General features: G+C 43.3%; 2 protein-coding genes across 7 annotated transcripts in view; one reads left to right on the plus strand and one right to left on the minus strand.

The window, feature by feature from the left end:
- The window catches only part of INSYN2A (inhibitory synaptic factor 2A), a 58,174-nt gene extending 53,556 nt beyond the window's left edge, over positions 1–4,618 (plus strand). For all 5 annotated transcript variants that reach the window (XM_058298145.2, XM_071215627.1, XM_071215625.1 and 2 more), the window contains one exon: positions 1,954–4,618. In XM_058298145.2, the coding sequence (XP_058154128.1) occupies positions 1,954–2,137 (184 nt within the window). In that variant the 3' untranslated portion in view covers positions 2,138–4,618. The remainder of the gene's footprint in view (positions 1–1,953) is intronic.
- Positions 1–22,188, minus strand: part of DOCK1 (dedicator of cytokinesis 1) — a 522,200-nt gene that overhangs the window by 315,072 nt on the left and 184,940 nt on the right. For both annotated transcript variants that reach the window (XM_058298144.1, XM_058298143.1), the window contains exons 26-27: positions 13,043–13,170; positions 11,299–11,394 (exon numbers count right to left, since the gene is read on the minus strand). In XM_058298144.1, coding sequence (XP_058154127.1) covers positions 11,299–11,394; positions 13,043–13,170 — 224 coding nt within the window. The remainder of the gene's footprint in view (positions 1–11,298; positions 11,395–13,042; positions 13,171–22,188) is intronic.

A 22,188-nucleotide genomic window follows, 5' to 3' on the forward strand; every position in this document is an offset into this window, starting at 1 on the left:
GCCGTTGGTAAGATTACTCTTGTGTATCTAAAATACCATGTTGGATACTCTAATATCTCACAGACTCAATTGAAAGGTTCTTGTTTTCCTTGTTAAATATCTAAATTGAAGCATCCATTATTACTTCTTACTCTTGTTCCCATTATATAATTACTCACCAACAGATAATAAGTAAAGGAAAAATACTTGAATAGTGTCATAGTTTAGGAGCCTTTTCACTGACTTTTTTGTTTTATCCTTACCACAATTCAGTGAGAGAGCCAGGGCAGGAATTATTGTCTCCCCAGTAAAGCAAAGGAAATTGACCCTCAGAGGGACTTCACCTCATGTCCAGGGGGAAGAACACGATGGAAAGAAAGCTTATATTCCGGACACCACAAAACAGAAAGAAAGCTTACATTTCCTAAATGTAGAACACCATTAGATTTGCACTTTTCACAACTGTCCTACTTAGTGACAAGTAGACAAGGGTCTACTCTTTAATTATCTTTAGGTTTTATTCTACTTCCTGGGAACTGCAGCATAACTCAAAGGGGCCCTTTGAGATGGGGAAAATAACTCTTGTTTTGGAATAGGGGGTAACTAACCATAAACTTCTCAGACAATTTTAATTTTTCATAGTCTTTGAAAATAAGAAAAATGGAACAGTGGATTTAAAACATAAAATCGTCCATTAGACAGGTCTTGAACTTGTTTCTAAAACTCCAGGTAATACGGCTTTGCTGTATTGTCTTTCCAAAATGTCAAAGTTTGGCTAGGATTAATGGTTCTCTAAATCAATAGGATTTTGTGTTTATAAATGCTTTCAGTTCCACTGGTTATAAAATCTTATGAGCTCCTGCATTATCATCATCACTGAGTGTGTACTGAAATCTACTGACATTAGGGCTGGCTTCCAAACCAGACATGAAAGGAACCCAAGGAACTTTCCAGAGGCCTAGCAAGGTACACCGCCCAGTCTCAAACTGGAAGGGTGGCGGTGGGTTAAGCAGGAAAGAAGCAACCACTCATCGTTGCTGGAAGTGACAAAGAAACAAGACACCCGGGGCAGGGGGTTCCAGCCAGATTCCGAGGGGTATATCAGAGTTAGGAGGTTCTTTTCAAAGCCATGAAGAGAAGGGAGGATGCTGCACAACTTAACAGCATTCTTTGGAGAAATTTTTGAAGTAATGGCATATTTTTAAAATCATCTTTAATCCCATCATTCTAACACACCCATTATCACTAATGGGAAATGTCCTTCCAGGTGGTTCCGTGCTGGCACACTACAGCTTCAGCTATGTGATTACGACTGGGGTACTATCACCAAACACTACACCTATGTCTGCCTGACAAACTGTCTTTGAGAACAGCTGAATAATGTACACTGGGGTTGACTTGACCAGCAAACTATTCCCCCCAGCATGGGGTTTCAGGATTTCAGACTAAAGTTTTGCAAGGAGAATGGAAGCCAGTGACATTTCATTTCATGACTAGTTCAGGTGAGATAAGCAGATTTCTCTGATCTTGTGAGAAGATACGGCATGTTCACACAGTTACTGTTCTCTAGGTGTACAGAGGACTAGAACATGCATGTCCTGAGGTGACCCCTGAACACTCAATTTAGGTTATCTGCTTTACTCCACGAATCATGTGCATGAGGTTTATGGACAAACAACAGGTTACTTCTATTTTATGTTTCATTTCAACAAATATACTTTGACAATGACTGTACAATGGCAAACTCCAAGTGTTTGCAGTAAAAGCAAATAAGTCATTTTTCAAAGGAAATGTATTTGAAATATTTCAGTGACAGAGAGCTAAAACATATTATAGCCGCCTGCTTACTAGTAAACCACTAAATCATGTTATAAACACAAGAGGAATGAGGACTTCACCAAATCTTGATGTCACTAGGTGGTAACTTCATAAAAGAAAGGGCAAGCACTAAACTCTTCACTCTCTTCTTTCTAGTGTGGAACTAGACTTTAAACAGCAAGAAGACAAACTCCAGCCAGTCCTGAAGAAACTCCATCCTATCGAAGAAACTCAGGTTGCACCTTCGCCTTATTCTCAGGAGACTTACTCCGCAACCCCCAAGCAAAAATCCAAAACTGAGTCTAAAAAGCATGGAAGATGGAAACTCTGGTTCCTTTAAGAGTTCTGGCATTTGGAATGTAAAGGCCGTCTTTAAAACCCGCTGGAATTCAGTCACTCCTGTTCTTCGGAAAGGGATGGGATCAAGTGAGAGGCGGTGCTGCGGTGCTGTGACTCCCAGCTCTCACCCCGCCTACCAAAAAGGCCTTTGTCCCAACAGATGAGGACGGTCTGAAAACCATGCCTTGCCGCTGGTCTTTGCAGTTCACTGATGTGGGGTGTAAACTCTGAAATGAAACTTTATGTAGTCAAACACGACAAGGAAAAACTCCATCCCACCTCACCCCAGATCTGCAAGTATCACGTTATCAGCCTATGAAAGGGCAGGCTGTCACTCTGTACACAGCTGAAACTCATAATTCTTTTCAAGCCTTTATTTTTTTTAAATAATGAGAAGAAAAAGCAAGCCTTATGTTTGCAGAGGACTTCCTTTTTACATTTAATTTTGCAAATAAGCAGGGGGTGAGTGCAATTTTCAGCACATCAAATTCTGGAGAAAGCACAATTTTTTCAAGTGGTCGGAGACCATGAATAATCTCTAAAATGTAACTCTATGTATATTTGCCTTCATGTGCTGTAGCGCTAAGCCAAGCGACCACATCTCAGTGTCACGTTGACACCTCAAATTTAGTATCCTCTCCATCTCCAGATCTACGACACGTTTACTGCTCATTTCCAAACGGCCAGCAGCCAGGAACCCCCAAAGTCAGGACATGCCTTTAATCACCATAAGTTGACAGGGTCAGAGCTATTGGACACCAAGCTTTCTTAGATCTCATTTTTAATCTTTTGGTACCCAAAGGCCAAATGATAAATTCTGGCAAGAATTGGAAAACACACATAGAGATACAGAGTGGATAATGCCACCACCAACAAATCACCGGCTTTCTGTGCCACCGCGGGAAGTGTTTTTGTAGATCAGTCTTCAGAGACATTGTTCACCACTGTAAGTGCGGCCAGTTGTCCTATACAACTCCTTATACTTTGTAACAACTGTTGAAGACCTGACGTCTCAAAGAGAAACCATGTGTTCAGTGTAGCTGCTACAAGCGAACAAACAACTTCATCTAACATTTAACCTATTAGTCAGTTGTACTAAAAGACATCCTTAGGGGAAAGCTGTGAATCAAATGTTTTTAGATATTTTTTAAACAAACAGTGACACTTAGCATTCTCTCTTGATTGCACATTGCAATGTAAATCTTAGTTCCTTTATTTTTTCACTCATTTCTTTGCACCTTTGCAAGTATCTTTTTATAGAAATCAAAAAAGTCCCTAGTCTATAAATACCTTTGTCTATCAATCTTTTGCTTTTCACAATAGAAGGTAGAAATGTCATTTTGCCTTTTTTTTGGGTACAATTGAAATTTTGAATAGTTTATGAACATGTAAGAAAATACAATCTTCAAGTTTCTGTCCAGCAATATCATGTCAAGTCTAGTGCAGACATGTACACTTCATTGATTAGATGCCAAAAAGAAAATGGTTAACCTTAGAGAAAGGATTACTACCTGCATTTTTTTCAGATTTTTAAATTAATTTCTTGCCATGCATTTTCTTCCTGACTCAACAACAAGTTCATTTTAGTTCTTGATGTTTTGATTCTACAAAGACCTAGTGATTGGCAATCAGATATGGACTTGAAAAAAACTAAGCATAATCAAAGAAACAATCTTTGGGGGTTACTTGAAATTTATATTGCAGAAGTATGCTTTCCTAAGGAAAAAAAATTTATTTGTGGTGACAGTATATGAGGGCTCAAATCCTTGAATGTCAGTAAACAATTGAGAAATATTTTTTGTGCAAGAAGAATGAGAAAGATGCACATGATCCATGGAGAAAGTGCAATTGTTTTATGTGGACAAAAAGTTTAAAAATGTGTTTCATGTATTTTATACTGTTTTTAACTCGTTATAAAAATGTTCGCAACAAGTTATCCCTTACATTTTCAGAATCCCACCTCTCTCAGTGAATTGAAACAAGGGTGTTAGCAGTGTTCTAATTAGTACAATAAAGCTGTCTAAAGAAGAGGACATCATAGTAAACAAAATAATGTCAGTGTTTCAAAGCAGTTTATACTAAAATATATACAGATTAAAAATTGTAGAGTCAGGAAGCAGATGTAGCTCAGTGGTTGAGAACCTGCTTCCCATGTATGAGGTCCTGGATTCAATTCCTGGTACCTCCTAAAGAAAATAGAGTCAAAAATAAAATTCTGAAGATGCACTAATTCCTCTTAAAAGTAAAACTATATTCAAAATTTTTTAAAAAATCATTTCAAGATCATTTTGTTTTAATTGTAATGTGTCACTAACAAATGACAATTTTTGTCTTAGAAAGACTGAAGTAAAGACTCTGATCCAAAACCAAGGTACATGTGCCCTCATATTAAATGTACACATGGCATTACATATAGAGATTAAATTATTATACTTGTCACTAAGTTCTTTATTAATTTTTAAATTAAAAAAATCAAAGGTAACATTTTGTGTGGCTATTAAATTTGTGGCATGGCCTTGATATTAATAATTTGGGGAAATCAAAGTAATCTAACAAAATAGTAAGAGAAGAGTGTGCAGGGTGAAAAGGAACTTCACGGGTCAGAGACGGGACTGCTGGGAAAGGGTGGATGGCCTGTGCCCTGCCCGCCAGCCTGAAGCCCACTCGTGCACAGCTCGCCAGGCTGTGCGTGCTGGCGGGACCACGGCCACCGAGAGGAGGGGGGACTTTCCAGGGCACACGAAGGCCAGCATCACAGCAGGCCCTGCCGAACTGTGGTCTCATTTTTAACAAACCTTGGAGGAGACCATTGCCTTGCAGGCAGCTTCCTTCTACGTGTCTGTCAAATGGTCCCCAGCCACATGGGACCAGCCACCTCCTTCCTATCTTCTTCCCTCCCCTGAGAGGAAGTGCCAGGCAGGCTGAGCACCCCCTTTCCTGCCTGGACCAGCCATACATGGTCCTTTTCCCACGGGTGGGCGGCTGCTGCTTCTGGAAGGCCTAGGTGAGGCTGGCCACCCCCTCCTGGTCTGATGGCGGTGGAGCCCACGTGCACGGGAGCAGCGCTGTGGGCCCCACGCGAGGCTCCTGCTGTCCTCCCAGGTTCCTCGGGAAAGGGGTGTGAGTCTGCCCGGCACGAGCTGAGTGAGTAGGAAGGCCGAGGTGCTGCGCTGAAGCAGGGACTGGGCAGGGTCCCGTTTAGCGTCATCTGGATGCACCTGCTGCCCTGCCCTAAGACTGCTCTCTATTCTAAAGAACCAGAGAGAGTGAAGCCCACCCTGCTGCAGAAGCCAACTCCTGGGCACCCACCAGAAACTCTGCAAAGGCGCAAGTGCTCCAGGGGCAGAGGTCCCGGCGCCTCTGCCTCTGCTCCTTCCATCTCGGACTCTCCCCACCTCCACCAGAAGGGACAAATGGAGGACGGCAAGGTGTGGCAAGTATCTTCCTATCTTAGAGCAGATTAGGAAGCTGGCAGTTTCCCTTGCATTCCATGAGGTTGCGTGTTCGCTACTGCCACGGAGATCTGCCTTGTCACAAATGGTGTGAGAGCCCAATAACCCATATGGAGCTGACTGACTCCAATCTTGCAAAAGAGTAACAATTAGGAGTCCCCACAACAAGGTCTTCCTTGGCCTGCCACCACAGGCGTGTCATAATTAAAATACATAGCCTTGATTAAAACTGAGAAGGCACACTGTGAAATAAAAGCATTTTGCCTTTTGTCCTTTCATAGCAGAGAATGATTACAAAGAACAAGAAATGGTCTGTGAGCTTTTCCACTTCATACTATTTGTAAAAATGTAGCTTGCTTACAAAGCCTACTGGTGGACTGATTCTGCAGAAGCATTTTTATCAGCGAGAAAAATTTGACTTGATTACTGAGGAGGGCAGTTTCCTGGGTGTGGTGTCACCACTGATGTACCTCTCTTCATCTATGGAACGACCACTGGCACTATTGGCAGGGGATAAATGCACAGTCGATTTATGGACCGGAAATAACAGTTACATGATGCAAGAATGAGAAACAACAGTCCATTTGGCGAATTAGCACTAACTAATCACATAGCATGCATTTGGAGATGTGATGGTCATGTAAGAGCAGCTATTACCTTTTAAGTGGCTCAGTAATTTATTTAAGATACCTTTGCAGGTTGGTATGAATATGCAAGAATTGCAGTACATGTTCCACTCAGGCAGTGATGTGCCCTTTTTTTCTCTTTCCTAAGCAGTAAGCTCTCATAGAGTGACCAACCTTGAGAAAATAACAGCCACAGGAATATGAGGGAAGCAGGAAAAACTGCCGGACCAATACCAAATACAAATGAACTTACAAAGCAGTCGCTGTCCATTCACAACACGCAGGTTATTTTTTTCACATCTTTCAGAAGTAGACTGATTATGAAAACAATACAATTAAATATACTCTTTATCACACTGGTACACAGAAGCTAGATACTAGCCATTTAACATTTTTAACAGAGATTACTTTTTTTTGTAGATGAAAACTGAAAAAAATACTTTTCTTTTTTTAAAGCATATTCATACTTAAACTCCATCAGAAAAAGTATCTCAAACTCAACGGTTATGCAGGGGGACATAACATCTTTATGAAAATCTTCTGCTATGAACCTTGGTAAAAAGGCCTATTCAGAGGGAAACCAATTCTCTTATACTATTTTCCAAGTGAAGAAACATGTCAGGTCCTTATAAATCAGCCAGGCTCAAAGCAAACACTGGGTTTTCACTCACAGCCACTTCCCCACCAAGGATGTGGAACACACACCACCCTCCCTCTTCACTGCCCCCCCAGTGGTGTTCAGACTGGAAACAAAATAACTCCCATCACTGGAGTCCAGAGAGTCAGGACACCTGGGTGGTCACAAGAACAAGTGGAGAAGCCCAAGCAGAACTGTCCCTTCCCTAAATTGGCTTCTGGGGATTTTCCAAGGGAAACTCTCCTTAGAAGAGGCTCCCTCTTTCATTTTAGTGAATGGTAATTCCCAGTCTTGTGGTGTGTATCCAGGCCATAGAAAAATCTTTAAAAGTCCTTCCCATTCAATTACATTTTTAAAGGACCCATTAGCAGAATGTAAATCTCATCATTTGAAGAAGCAGCAGCAACAGCTAATACCGTAGGAGAAGGAACATTCATAAGTATTAATTATTCCATTCGCTCTCAACCCTCCTTTGTGCACAAGTGCTTCTTCCAGCAAAGACATAAGCCTGCGTGGCATCTGCAGTTCACCCACCAGGTGACTGTCCAGGACACCTGCCCACGAGCCAAGAGGGTGCGCCCAACCACGGCTCCCTGCTCATCCACACCATGACACTGGAGCACACTGCGCAAGGCTGAGTCAAACAAAGCCTTTCTAGCAGGAAGGGGGGGAAGGCATCTGTATTTACACTTAATAGAAAAATAAGTATTGCTCTCAATTAATCTACACGATCAGACTACACTTACATAGTATGCCTTTCACTACACGGATGAGGGTACCGCAAAGCACCTGTTTTAGGCTCTACTTTATGCATCCACATGATTAGCAGTTTTACAACTGCTGAAAGGAGTTCTACAAAATATATATAGTACTTATGATTATGGTATGGTTTTATTTTATGCATGAAATGCATTCAAAGAGCCCATTTCAAAGATAATGGTGAAAAGTATAAAATGAACTAAGACAAATGATGCACAACCAACTGCTTAATGGAATTTGTATAAAATACCATAGACACAGATAAAAGGAAAGCCTTCCACCGTATATCACCGCTTATCCAATTATAGGTGAAGTTCCGCAGTTCTCTATTCTAATAGATGAGGGAAACTGTCCGGGCGCAGCAGCATTCCCAATGAACATCTTCTTCCGGTGGAAGCAGAGTTCACATCTCCAGTATTGTTGCTGACGATATCATGAAATAAATCATTAAGGGAAGCATCTCGATTCGAAAGTTTTTAATTGCTTTACATTTTTTAAAAATCGATTTTAGTCATTACTTAGAATTTTTAAGCTGATTCATAGTTAGACCCTATTCCACTATATTGATGCAAAAATATGCAGTACATAAAAACTGAAATCGCCATAGTATAGCGAAATGTTATAGCTTATCCCAAACAGGGCTAGGAACTATTTTCTGCTCTTTTTCCACTCTAGAAGGACTACTGATTAAGGTTTTTGTCCACCTTGCTAGGGATCATTTTTCCACTGATCTTATTCTAAATTCTCACAGCAACAAGAGTGACATTTAAAAAGTTAATGCATAAATCTACATCTGATGCAAATGGCAAGAGCAAGGTCAAGCATCCTAAGGAGGGGAGCATTTCAATTTCACTACTTTGTTGACACCACAAAGGGGACTGACTCTTGGTTGGTTGATGACAGAAAGCTCCTACTAAACAGCTCAAATTTTAAATGGTGAATGTGATTCTCAAAAGTATCTTGATGCTGTCACCGCTCATTAAATAGTTATAGCTTATTCAGAATAAACATCTATTTCTAAGATGGCTTCCATAATAGCCCAGACAGCTTCACAAAAGAAATTCAGAGGAATTTGTTGAGTCCTCTTAGAGACTAGAGATGCTGGAGTTGAGAGGAGTTGGCTTCGGACCTAAATCCCATTCCTGCTTCTAGAGACTTCTGAATGAGAAGGTTATGACTGTGGGGAATAGGCCTGGATGTGGCAGTGTGCTGCCCTGCTGCCGTGCCCTGCCAGTGGCTTGGAGCCCCACCTACCGCTCAGGATGAACATGGCGCAGCCGGTAAGACCCAGTGTGGCTCCTCACTGGCACAGCCCTTCTTAGAGCAGGCAAGGCAGAAGACTCTGGAAAGTCCCATGAGGATGCGCATGGGGCCCTCCACTTCAGGAGCTCCCAAACCCTTCGGGAAAGGAGCCCTGAAGCCTTGGTCCGGCCCTTCTACCTGTGGGAGCTCCCAGAGTTTGGGTGCATGGAAACGACCGAGGGTGCAAAGTAGGAAGGTACTTTTCTCCCCAGACGACTGCCCCCTGAGCTAGGAGAAAGGGCTGAGAGCAGCGCAGTCATCTCTGACACTCCCGACACGAGCCATTGCCATCAGCCTCATGAGCCTCAAACTTAGAGAAGAGGCTGAGGCCGAGGAGAGCTGGCTTGGGCACTAAGCCCAGGCTCCAAAAGGGGCTGCCCAGCTACCTGTGGAGTCTCAAACAATGTCTTCTCTCTCTGCAGGGCCTTTCTGCAGTGCACATGCACAATGAAGGTGAGAATGAGGCGACAGTCTTTACACTGGCTATGCATTGCCCAGCACATAATTAAGTGCTGGGTGAAGAGCCATAGCCCTTAACGTCATTATTATTGCCACTATGCCAGAAATGGAAAAGAGTTTTCCTGAAGGCATCCTGGATGACATCACATGGGACGAGAGACACACTCGTCATGCTCCATTCTATCTCCGTTAGAGTCTTTGAGCTGTGAGCACATCTCACAGCCTCTCCCCATTCCGAGGTATCCATCCCAAGCTCTGATCCCAAACTCTCATGGATGGATTCCTTGGATTGTTCCCGTTTAACAACCGATCAGTTGGCCATGAACCAAGTAAACTCACACCAAAGTTCAAGCCTCGTTTCCTCCCTAACCAGCGATAGGAACTGTCCATCCGCTCACTTGTGTCCACAGCTGCCATGTCCCCATGTGCCTGTCAGGCACACCACTTCCAGGGCTGCCCATTTGTCAGGGTCTGAGACCCTGGCCTCTTGTGCCATTAGCCCATCGCAAAAGTGATGCTGGCACAACCACACAGGAATGGGCACAATTTACACCATTCATTCTCTGTAGGACCCTCTCCAGGGACCCTCTCCAGGGTCTATCATGGGAGAAGGATCAAAGTGTACCCACAGCAGGACCCCAAGGAGACAGGACCCCCAGACCTCAATGGAGTCACCCCAGTTCCTCTCCAAGGGCTTCACATCTCCACCAACCTCCAGCATAGAAAGGTGTTTCTAAATTATAGAAAGGAATAGGTAGGATGAAGACTATGAAGAGTCAGACAAACCGATGTTTCAGAAGAGCTGGGAAAGTCTACTGCAAATGAAGCCAATTTACAAAAGCAATATTTTATTTCCTAAAATATCCATGTTTTAGACTAAACCTAAATGAGATAAACTTTAAAAATGAAAATGTGAACATAACAGGTACTGAAGCTGAGAATAAACTAGGCTACTTTACTGCAGAGAAACATACTAAACACAGTTGTTCTTCTTCTGTGCTACCAATCTACGATTCACCAAAAACAGCATCCTATATTGTAACGCCAGACACAGAAATCAACAGAAGCCCATTATTACGTTCAGGCATTGCCTTCTGAAGGAGCCATGTTTCACCTTACTTCACCTCTAGATGTGCAGAAAGAAACTTGAATCATATACCAATGTGCTTCATCTGATTGCCGGTGGTAAGTTTAAATGTATTTTTTCATTAATTAGGAACATGTTTTTAAAATACCATCAAACAAGGTTAGCGAAATGAAAATGCATCCTAGAAATGCAAAAATTAAACGGGAATTCCATGTGGATATTTCACTTAAGAAATCAAACCTAAGAATAATGGGGGAAGGGAATAAAAAATGCTTATGATATAAAATGGAAGCACTAAGTTATTGTTAAAACTTTCTTTAAAAATATTAACATACATTTTTCCATAACTGAATACTCTACATAAGAGAAAAATCTATCATATCTTAGACAATCAAAGCTAGGTCAGAGTATCTCAATTAATTTTTAAGGTCCTTTTTCATAAAGCTGTGTTAATGGTATCTTAAATGTAAATATACAGAAAGAAACTGGCAGAAAATCAGGGCTAGAACAAATATACGTGTCGTTTGCTAGAAGTAATGAGACAACTAGAACCAAATGTTTTCCTCTAAAATGCTGGTTTGCAAACTTTGACATGTGGCTCTAGAATCATAGAAAACAAGCACGTTTAATACATTTAATACACCTAGACTATAAATAGATGCATCTTAACCATTCACTATGTTTTAATTTTTTTTTTTTAATTAAAATTTAAAAAAGCTTATTTTCAAAAGGCAGCTGGAAAAGGATCAGATGGATTTTAGGGCTTGACACTAAACGGCATTTGGAAAAGATTCTGTCAGCCACAATTAAATATTCAAGTAGACATGGCTGAGCACTTACGATAAGCTCGGAATCCCGCCCCATGGAAATGACGGTCCGGTTCACTGTCCGGAGAAGTTTCTCCATGATGATCTGAACATGCCGCTGAGTTGGCCCCTGGAGGAAGACACATCAGTGAAAACCAACACCAAAGACCATCATTAAAATGCAAGCCCCAACGTTGTCACGGAATCCATTTACTCTGTAAAGAGTAAATCAATTACAACCCTTAACGAGATGAATAATGGTCCTTGTCAAAGGCAAAAGCTCTCACAAAGAAAACTCAAGGCATTTTATTAATTATAGTCCATTAGTGATCATTTGTTATATAATTATAGTAATTTAATTTATGCAAAATTTAAAAATAAAAGCAGATCTATTTAAACAATAAAATGTTTACGACCCTTGATTAGCCTTCCCATTAGTTTTCGAGAGACAACCTGGTCTTTTGTAAATGGAAGGCTGACAAATAACAACTGTAGACTATTCTGTATGTTGGAATACAAATGACAGGGACCAAACCATCACATAAAAGAGAATACTTAAATACCGTTTTAACAAACTCTTAACTTTCACAGGGACATGGAATTTTCTATCATAAAGAGGCACTCTTCTGCGTTCTGTGAAGGGATTACAGATTCTTCTTCTTGAACTCTGAGCCTGCTCACCTGAGCCTTACACACCCTTCCCAACAGAGCCAGCGCAGGGCCACCTCCTTCCCGAGGTCTGGCTGTACTCTCTCTCTTTACTGCCGACATCTTCCCCAATCAGAAAAGGGAGGGGTCTGCAGTGGGACCACTGGAGGCTGGCCTTTGGGCTCCCAAAGGCAACGCCCCTGAGGAGTTGGTTTAGCCACTTTGAGATCGCTGTGAACCTGTTTAATCTGATCTCTTCCTCCAAGGGAGCGAACTAGAATCTGCATATGAGCCAGGGCCAGGAAGGAAATGGGCCAACAAGCTGGTGCGTGTTGACCAGGAGGTTGGACAGCCGTGCGGAGAGAGCTGAAAACAAGCCCTACCCACAGGAAAACCTCGGCCAGCCTGACCAGTGCTAAGGGGCAGAGATTGTGAGTGGAATGGCCAGCCAGGCCATTTCCACCTTTTCAGACACACCTGGAAAATCAGCAACTTCACATGACTCTGTGTGCATGTGTGCATGGACATGTACAGAGAGCGTCAGGCATATCCAGGACATGCTTACACCAACTTTTAATTTAAAGAATTAAAGTCTAAACATACAATTTAGAAAAATAAAAATTAATACCAGAAATGAAACTAGCTAAGAAAGGACTGGAAGCATTTACCTATGGGGTAAAAGGAACCCAGGAGTCTGGGAAAAGAGGTAGAGAGCTCTTACATAAATCTCCAAGGCACAATTGAATTTAAAAAAAAAAAACTATGCACATATATTACTTTAATAAAAATAAGAACCGAAAAAAGGAATGAGAGTAATTAGCCTCCATTTTTTACCGCCAATTTGTAATGTCAAAAAGCCTTTGTTTGAATTTAAGGATTAAAAATCTAGGATTTAGAAGGCATTTAGCTGAGAAGACACAGGAAATAAAGGAAAACATTGCAATATAATCATGGGACTTTATATAGAAATAAAAATAATTTAAGAGCGCCACACTACAGAGAAAAGAGAGAGCCTAAATCTTAAAACGAATGCTTTTTAGATGGATAAAATATAACTTTGGGCCACGAGGCTGGGTGCACTTCCTGCCGGGTCCTCAACAGCGGCCTGGGTGGGCGCAGGCGCCACTCACCACGTCCTTCCGGTACAGCACCTCCAGGATGTTGCTGAGCAGCTGGCAGCAGGCCTCCAGGTCCTCCTGCCTCTCCAGATGGTACTTGAGCTGGTCCGTCATCATGGGAAGCAGGAGCTCTCTGCAGTCTGCATGGGACACGGGGACGCCGTCAGGAGCACACCCGCCAAGAGGCAATTCGCGTTTGCTGGAAGCAGTTTGCCCTTCCAATCTCCTTATGTGTACAACTGACATCTGAAGATGACCGGACAACTTGGCCAAGAGGAAATCATTTATAGCACCACGCAAATAATTTCTACATAAGCACAGATGTGTGCGTGTGCATCTCCACTTGTAGGTAAATTTATATCTATATACCGTAGATAGGCATTTACAGAGATTGACAGGTTGACAGATATATGAACATAAGATGATTAACAAACATACAGACATATTGAGAAACAATGCACATGGACCCAGAGTGTGCACAGCATTACAGACACAACCACACACGTTGGGGTTTTCTCTAACTGTACATTCACTGAATAGCAACTTTTAAAAGAAATATTTTTTCTAACAAAAAGTATTTGAACTGCAGCTTTCCTCCTCCTTTCCAAGGAGGACTTGAAGCATGGTTCCCTTTCCTGCGACTTTCCCAAGTTTTCACAGCTTGGCTGGCTGAGGACCCTGCTCCGCCCCCTGCTTTATCTTTGCTCACTGAGGGACCCCTTTCTGCTGGACCTGCAGAGGGGGCCGCTGGCAGAGGTCTGTGAGCTCCAGCTCTGGAGGGAGGTTCCCCGAGTTCAAATTCTGTTCTCGGCACATATTCGTGGTACCCTCTTGGGCAGCTCGCCTTGCCTTTCTGCACTGTCCATGTCTCTAACACAGGTAGGGTAATGCTAACAGCTCACAGGTCACAGGCAAGGTCAATGTAAGGCCGAGGCCAAGCATGAGCCTCTCTCCAGCCTCCCCACCCCTGGCCTAGCTCCCAGGCAGGTGGGAGATGGCACAAAGCAAGCAAGGCCCTGCTTTGGAGGTGGCGTCAGGGTTAGAGTAGAAAAGGCTTCCTTCCTCAGGGGGCAGCGCCAGAACCTGCTCGCAGTAAGAGCAGGAGGGGCCATGTGGAGAGGGCCACGGGGATGGCAAGCCAGGCAAAGGGAAGAGGAAGCACGGCATCAGGGGGAGGAGAGAGGCTGGCATGTTCAGAGCCACGCACATGTTCCAGGTGGCCCCACCCAAACCAACCCGCAGAACAGAGGAACAACAAGGAGAGAGGCAGTTCAATTCCATCCTGAGCATGAGGGGTGAGGCAGAGGGTGGTGAGGAGACTGACACATGCTGACTGGGGAGAGAGCTGCTCAGACCAAAAGGCTACAGAGAGCCTCTGTCCTTAGAGGGAGGACAGTGCAGGTGGGAGGCACAAAGCTCATCTATTAGCTACTGCAATAGTCCAAGCGAGAAAGGGTAAGGGCCTGAGTTCATGTTTGAAAGGTGTGAAAGAAAAGACCATAAAAAAGAGAAATTGGAGGGGCCAAACACAGGCTTGGTGATTAACTGCATGAAGGACAAAGGAGGGTTGGGACAAAGCCCAGGATACTGGCTTGGACACCTGAGTAGGCTGTTACCCAAGGAGAGAAAGATGTAAGTTTAAGGGAGAAGGAGATGAGTGGGGCTCAGTTTCAGACAAGCTGAGTTTTTTGTTTTGGCTTTTTTGGTTTTTTTTCCTTCTTTCTTTTCTTTTAAATATTAAATTGAAAAAATATGAGGCTCCCAGATACCCCCACCCCCCCACCCCACTCCTCCCACATCAACAACCTCTTCCATCATCATGGCACATTCACTGCATTTGGTGAATACATTTTGGAGCACTGCTGCACCACGTGGACAGTGGTCTACATTATAGTCTACACTCTCCCCCATTCCACCCAGTGGGCCATGGCAGGACACACAATGTCCAGCATCTGTCCCTGCAGCACATCGCGGCCCCACAAGTGGCTTTTGGGTTCCAGGCCTTGGTGCAGAAATACAGAGCAGGGAACCAACAGCCTCTAAGCAGGCATGAAAGCCAGTTTAGGTGGATGAGGTTAGCCAGGGGGAATGTTAACGTGAGAAGAATCACTGAGTAGCATTAGGATTTAGGTGTTAGAGTAGGAGATGGATAAAGGAGATGAAGACAGTGGAGAGAGGCATGGGAAGAGGCAGAGAAGTGACATCGCCCAAGCCGAGCAAGGGCAGAGCTGTCAGCGGGGCCAAGTGCGGGGAGACTGGCTACAACAGGACAGCCAGGGGCTTGCTATTAGAGAGGCCTGAGCACCTTGCCCAGGCAAGGTGGGGTAATCCACAGAGGAACAAGGCTGCGGGTGCAGCCAGCCAAGAACACGTTCCGGAAAGAGATAAGAAGGGATGCTGGAGCGTGAGGATGCAGAGGTGAGAAAACAAGCATTTGTTGTTCTTTTGTTTTGTTGTTGCTTGCGATAGGAGCATATAAAGCATGATCTGAAAATTAAGGAATAAATGGGGAAACAGATACGAACAAGATAAAAGACAAAATGCAATCACTAATTGTCTGTTCCAATTGGGAAATCCAATTTAACTCGAGCGTCATCAACTTTCCAGTCCTGTATTCTCACACCAGCCCAGCCATTACCGTTTCCTTTAAAATGCAGAGCAGGAGAGAGAAGACAGCAGTGCTCAGAAACATTAAAAATGCGTAGGTTGTGTTTAGGGTTTTACATTTTAGGATCTACAATATTAATGATACATAAAAGCATGTTTTGCATTAATGTTCCCTGAGATTTTTTTTGTATATAAGAAAAATTTGAGCATGCAACATTAGATTGGTTTCTGTAAACATGTGGAGACCTACTTAGAAGGACTACACGACAATGAAGTACAAGGGGTGGAGGCGGGAGCAGGGTGTAGGCAGGGAAAAACAAGGATTCAGAAATAGCACAAATACTTCTGCTCCACTGTCTTCTGATGGGCTACGTGCACGTAGGCAGCGCATGCTAAGGCTTTTTCAAATTCCATTTTGATTTATTCCAAGGACTGATAGAAACTCCATTTTTCCAGTGTTTTGTCCAATGAATATATGAATATATGAATTTACTCATTGACTTCACAATTGCAGTAATCAATATTTAGGTAAAAGTAACGTGTGAGATGCCCAAGCGCCTTCCCAGCTTCTCAGTCATGGCCAGGCCAGCCTCACTGGCTAGGAAGCCAGGCATCCACGAGGGCCAGGGAGGGCGAGCTCAGCGCTGTGGGATGCCAGCAGGCTGGCACCACACCAGCCTCTCCACGTCTGTGCCCTGGGGTGTCAGGATGCCATGAACAGACCTCCTTTATCTTCTTGCCCAAGACAATGGATGAACCCAGTGGACGAATGCCAATGGAGAAAATGAGCCTGCCCAGGAGAGCTTCCCTCCAGACGAACTCATCTGCGAAATGCTCCAAGCCGAGGCACCCTGCTGGGTAGGAGAGGACACCGACACTCCGACACTCGAGAGGAGCCTCATGGAAATGGCACGAGGAAAGGACTGCATGGGCAGTAAGCGATCCTGAAAGTATGTCTCCCCCAAACACCGACCTACTGACTACACTAATTCCATCAACATCCCAAATCCCAACATCACTCCTATTAATATAAGAACTCCGATGTTCACAAATACACCCATCTTCAGTCACTCATGACCTGCTGACCTGAACCCAACACAAGGGCCAGTGTGGAGCTGTGCTCAAACTCCTGGGCCCAATGGGCTAGAAAGGTCCTTCAGCAAAACTAAGGTGGGCCCCACCCTACCTGCACCTTGCCCCAAATCCTTTGTCACCCCCCACCCCTGCCCAGATGGCACCACCAGGATGAGTCTACGTTCCCTTTGGCCTGAACCCAGCACCCACAATGACCACCCTGCAATGAGTTAGGCCTTGGACATCACCTTCACTGCCACCACCTGGGAGAACAAGCCAGATTTCCATGAAACTTCAGAGGGAGAAGTTAAAAATCACTGAGACCAGGTGATCAACAACTGCTCTTGTGTGCTCAATGTGGTGAAGGAAAAAATGACCGGGTAAGCTTGGTAAGCTTACGATTAGGAGGGACGCAGCAGAGGTAGAAGGCCCAGTGGACTGGTCAGTATGTGCTGGGAGGAGGGCAATATCCAGCAATGGTTCTATAAAATCAGAGGAACACAGCTCTGGACACAAGGATGGCAGGAATGGCCCTTGCGGCTCTGGAACTAAGAATCCCTCATCTAAATCCATTCCTTCATGTTCCGTGTATCTGTTATGGTGGACAGGTCGCTGTGGACTGTACTGTTCTCGGAGGTAGTTGATTGTGCTATTCTCATTTGTCAGAATTCCCCCGGGGTGAAGGCAGTGATGTCTGCCCTGTTTGACCGTCTCTGGCTCCCTGGCAGAACGCCCACCACCCACCCAGCCAGGGTAGGGGTTAGCTCCTCTGGACTGTCATCCAGCTGCTCTCAAATAAAAATAATAAAACTTCTGGAAACTGGACTGGCCTTTTCTCATGTGTAAAGTCATTTCGATCTCTTAGCCCCAAGAAGATAAAACCCCATTTGTTATCACCCTTCTGAAGTATTGGTATCCACCCCTCAGATGTTTTCACAGTCACCAGGGAAACTGTGTCCCTGAGCCACAGCTGGGCAAGATAATGTGGGGACCTGGGGATAAGTGCCCTCTTCTGATAAGGGCAAAATGAAAGAATGCTGCAGAAGGACTTTATAAAAAGCAATACAGTGTAGTCACATAGATGTGCATCATCACGTCAATCACTGAACAAATTTTATTGACAATATTAATAAAGCATAAATCTACCCAAAGTGTACAATCAATGGTATTCAGTATGATCACAGCTGTACATTTATCACTTCAATCATCTTTACAGCATTTTCATTATTCCAGTATTAATAATAAAACAAACAAACAAACAAAAAACTCATCACCTCTCAGCCTCACTGTGCATCCCCTGTCAGACAGAGCAACATAGCTGCTATTAGACCAAATACCACTAACTGTACACTTTGGATGGATTTGTGCTTTATTAATATGTATCAATAAGACTGATTTGTTTAAAAAAAAAAAAAAGCTATCCATATTCCAACATGCAAGATTCCCCCCTTCGCCAGCACCATCCACACCGTTGCATCAGGCAGCTCCAGCATGGGGGGCCAGGGAGCACTTGAAATGTATGCAGTCAGTGCCACTGAGGAACAGAACTTTAAATTTTATTTAACTTTAATTAATTTAAATTTAAATGTACAAAGTTACATGATTCAGTTACTGGAAACAGCTGTTGGAAACCCTGGATATGTGAATCTACTTTTTCTATGGTGAATTTCATTAAATACATGTCAGGTATCTCTGATGAAAACTTGGAGACTGAAGAGAAATGGGCTATCAATGTAAAGTACACACCCGATTTTCAGAGACTTAGTGTGAAAAAAAGAACAACAGTTATTTTTGAATATTGACTACTAAATAACATTTTAGATGTGTCAGGGTGGAAAAATTCATTAGTAAAATTAATTTCACCTACCTCTTTGTACTTTTTTTCAGTGTGCACGCTAGAACATTTTAAATTGCATCATGTGGCTTGCATTCTATTTGGAACTAGATGGTACAACCTCGGAGAATGCTAAGAAGTGGAGGTTAAAGACCTCATGTGCAATTTCTCATCCCAATGAACCGATGCTGACCAGTGTAAGCAGAATCAAGGAGCACGATTTTACTTTATCGAGCCTCCTGCCACATGGATGTGAGTCAAGGACTTGCCCATGTCCACTGCCTGGAGGCACCGTCACGACCCAACCAGGACATTCATAGCACAGATGTCCTGGTGTCCCAGATGTGCGCACGGGAGAATGAAGCCAGCCCAGGCAAGGGGCAGGCATCCAGGGGGACCCAGAGGCCACACGAGCCGGCTATGGGCATCACAGACCCTGCATCTCACCAGCCACCCCTCCCCACCCCCTCCTCCCCAGCATGACCCTCAAGGGTTACAGACAACAGGAACTCGATATCTATTAATCTGCAGCTGCATGGACCAAAGCCACGGTGATTCATGTACTGGTAATGGGCACAGAGCAAGAAATATTTATCTCTCTAAAAGGTATTCAACAGGCATCAACAGCTTATAAATATCCAAGCAGAAAATCCGCCTATAACCCTATTAGAGCTCTCCATTAAGGCAAGAGGCAAATACGAGAATGAATTTGTCTATTTAAAACATTCATTTTTATGAACACTGAGTAATATGCTTCTTAATTTTCAGTTTGGCCACATTAAACAAATGATCCATAAAGTGCATTTAATAACCTTGCGCCTGTTACATAGAACTGAGATCCAGATTAACGCTTTTAATGAGAATTAAACAGTGAGAGCCATATAAATGGGAGATGCTTGCTGTTCATCTTTTATAGACAATCATTTTATTTTTCTACCATCGAAGAACCCTGAACCTACATGATTCAATTTGCTCAAATGCTTTTCTCTCTCCACACATATTTTTAAGCAATAGAAACGCAGAAGATGGCGTTTCTAGAAGGGATCATAGGCTACATCTACATATCTCTATCTATCACAGACGCAGGAACCAGACAGTGAGGGGGCATGCAGGGGTCACATGCAAACTGCAGCCAAGACAGAATTAGATGCCTGGGTCTAAATCAGACCTCCTTCGGGTAAATGGCCCACCCAGGTGTACATGTGTATAAACACACTTGATTCCTATATGTGTATATGCAAATCAAAATGTTCCAAGAGAGAACAGATATTGCTCCGGCAGTTGGGTGCCCCCCTCCCACAGGGTACGTCCCGGGTTCAGTTCCCAGTGCCTCCTGAAGAAAACAAGCAAACGATAAGCAGACATCGAGTGAAAACAACAAGCAGATGAGAAAAAACAAGAAGATAATGAGCAAAAAAAACCCACAAAAAAACAGTAAGCAAGATAGCAAGCAAACAACAAGCAGACAGCAAGCAAAAAAAAATGAGCAGAAAGCAGAGGATGCTTAAGCTATTGGGTGCCCACCTCCCACATGGGAGGTTCTGAGTTCAGTTCTTGGTGCCTCCTAAGAAGAAAAAAAAACAGACAACAAGCAGACAATGAGTGAGAACAAAGAGCAGACAATAAGCAAAAATAGCGAGCAAAACAGATGAGGGAGCCATCCAGGGGGGTGGGGAGGGAAATGTTCCAAGAATCATTTTAATTTAACAAGTCATGATAGTTGCAGTATCAGAAGAATTAAATGTTACTGAGTCATTCTTCCTTACTGAACTCTAACTTCCTTGTCTGTAAAAGGGAGTAAACACAACTGCCCCACACTGTTTCTGTTCCTGTCTGCTGGGCACTGCTTTGTTGGGGGAGAGCGAGGGCCACTAGGCAGAGCATGCAAATGGATCAGAAATGCAGTCACCTGCGTCTCGGCCTCCAGGTACCCAGCGTTAGAGCATTTTAATTGAAAGTGTGACAGAAGCAATTAAAAGTGTCTTGGACCATACATCAAATCCAACTACGTTATTAAAATATATGAAGATGAGTGTTGACGCTGGGGTGAAATCTGACACTGAGAACACAAATTTTCCTTCTGAGACTCCACCAATACCCCACTTCCATCCTGAAGATTTCCCTGAGTAAACCAGTCTAGGGATATTGTTCCACCCTCTAAGGAATTACTATTCTTTCCCACCACACTGGCCCTTCGGTAGATCTTACTCATGCTACTGTGGCCTCAACTGTCAAGGTCCTTAAGACAAGGGGCTATTTCTTATACCTCTATTCTGCCTTCAGCCAGGAGTCTATATCCCAAAGTCAAAATCTGTCCTCTGGACAGGGCCACTGGACTTAGTAAAAAGAGTACCATTTTTTGGAAGAAGGAAGCGAGGCAGCAGAGAGTTTATTCATTTAGGTTGGTGCAATGTAATGACAGGGGTTAAACCTCCATTAGTATTGTAGTAGCAAATAATATGGCATAAGAAAGAAATGAAAGACCCAATGGTTAAAAACAAAATCACAATGAACATTTATAAAGAGATGAGAAAATTAGAAGGAGACAAGTAAAATGCTGGGGAAGATTGAGTGGGAAATACTGGTCAGATGGAGAAACTATTTTCTAGGTAGACAGAAAGGGATCAAGGAGATAGCTTGGGTAAGTTCACAGAGAATTTTCTGTACATCAACCAGTGTGTGTGGTTAGAAACTCATGTGGAAGATGATGAAACCAAGGGAGAGAATAAGCAGGGCTGTGGAGGGTTGGTTTTTAACTAAGAGAGTGAAGGTAGCCAAGAACATAGGTTTCGGTAAGTGTGATCTAGCACACATTCTGCTCCACGCCAATGAGATCCCACCTTATGGTTAGAACATGTAATGGAGAAAAAAGTGCATAGGTTAACCACAATGTCAAAAACGTGTCCTGCTCCATTCCACCTTGGGGGGAAATGTGGGTAGTCATGGGTTTATGAAGAAAACATTTGAAAAAAAAGAATGACCTGAGGCACCCTGCCCAGCTGCTGCAGACAAGTTAGCATAGGCAACCCATCATGCATGTTCAGAGCTAAGCTGCTCGTAAGCTGAGACTTACTCGCCTGGCACCCAGGATGAGCATGACTAGATATGGAACAATCAAGGCAGCCTCTTCTTAAAATAATCCTCCTGCTTTCACCATCAAGCAACAGGGAGAGGGGCCCACCCAGAAGCAGGCACAGAACAGCAAGTCTACCGGCTCTGATACAGGCTAGACCACTTAAAGCATGAACAACTGCTGGCACTGCCAACTTGCTCACAGGTAAGACTCCCCACACAAAAAGAAAAGACAAACACTACAAAAGCTCCGTGAACATGTGAGCAAAGCACTAAATGCTTTGTTTATGTTTACTTTTCTATGTATCTGTTTATTCATTTAATCATACTTAGTCTTGTTCCATATGGCATTTGCAGTTTTCCGAATGTATTACTCATATGGTGAGTATTAAACAATTTAAGGAAAGAGTGGTGGATTTGTAATGAGCCAGTGCCTCAATCAGCACTATGGTGGTGGACAGCTCCCTGGCTGGGATTCAGTTTACTGCTTGACTTGTTACTTACCTGTTAATTGAGAGAATTACTCTTCTCTAATTCTACGTGTTTAAACTGATGATTCTTTTTAAAGAAT

The sequence above is a fragment of the Dasypus novemcinctus genome, chromosome 6 (genome assembly GCF_030445035.2).
Source record: "Dasypus novemcinctus isolate mDasNov1 chromosome 6, mDasNov1.1.hap2, whole genome shotgun sequence".
NCBI lineage: Eukaryota > Metazoa > Chordata > Mammalia > Cingulata > Dasypodidae > Dasypus > Dasypus novemcinctus.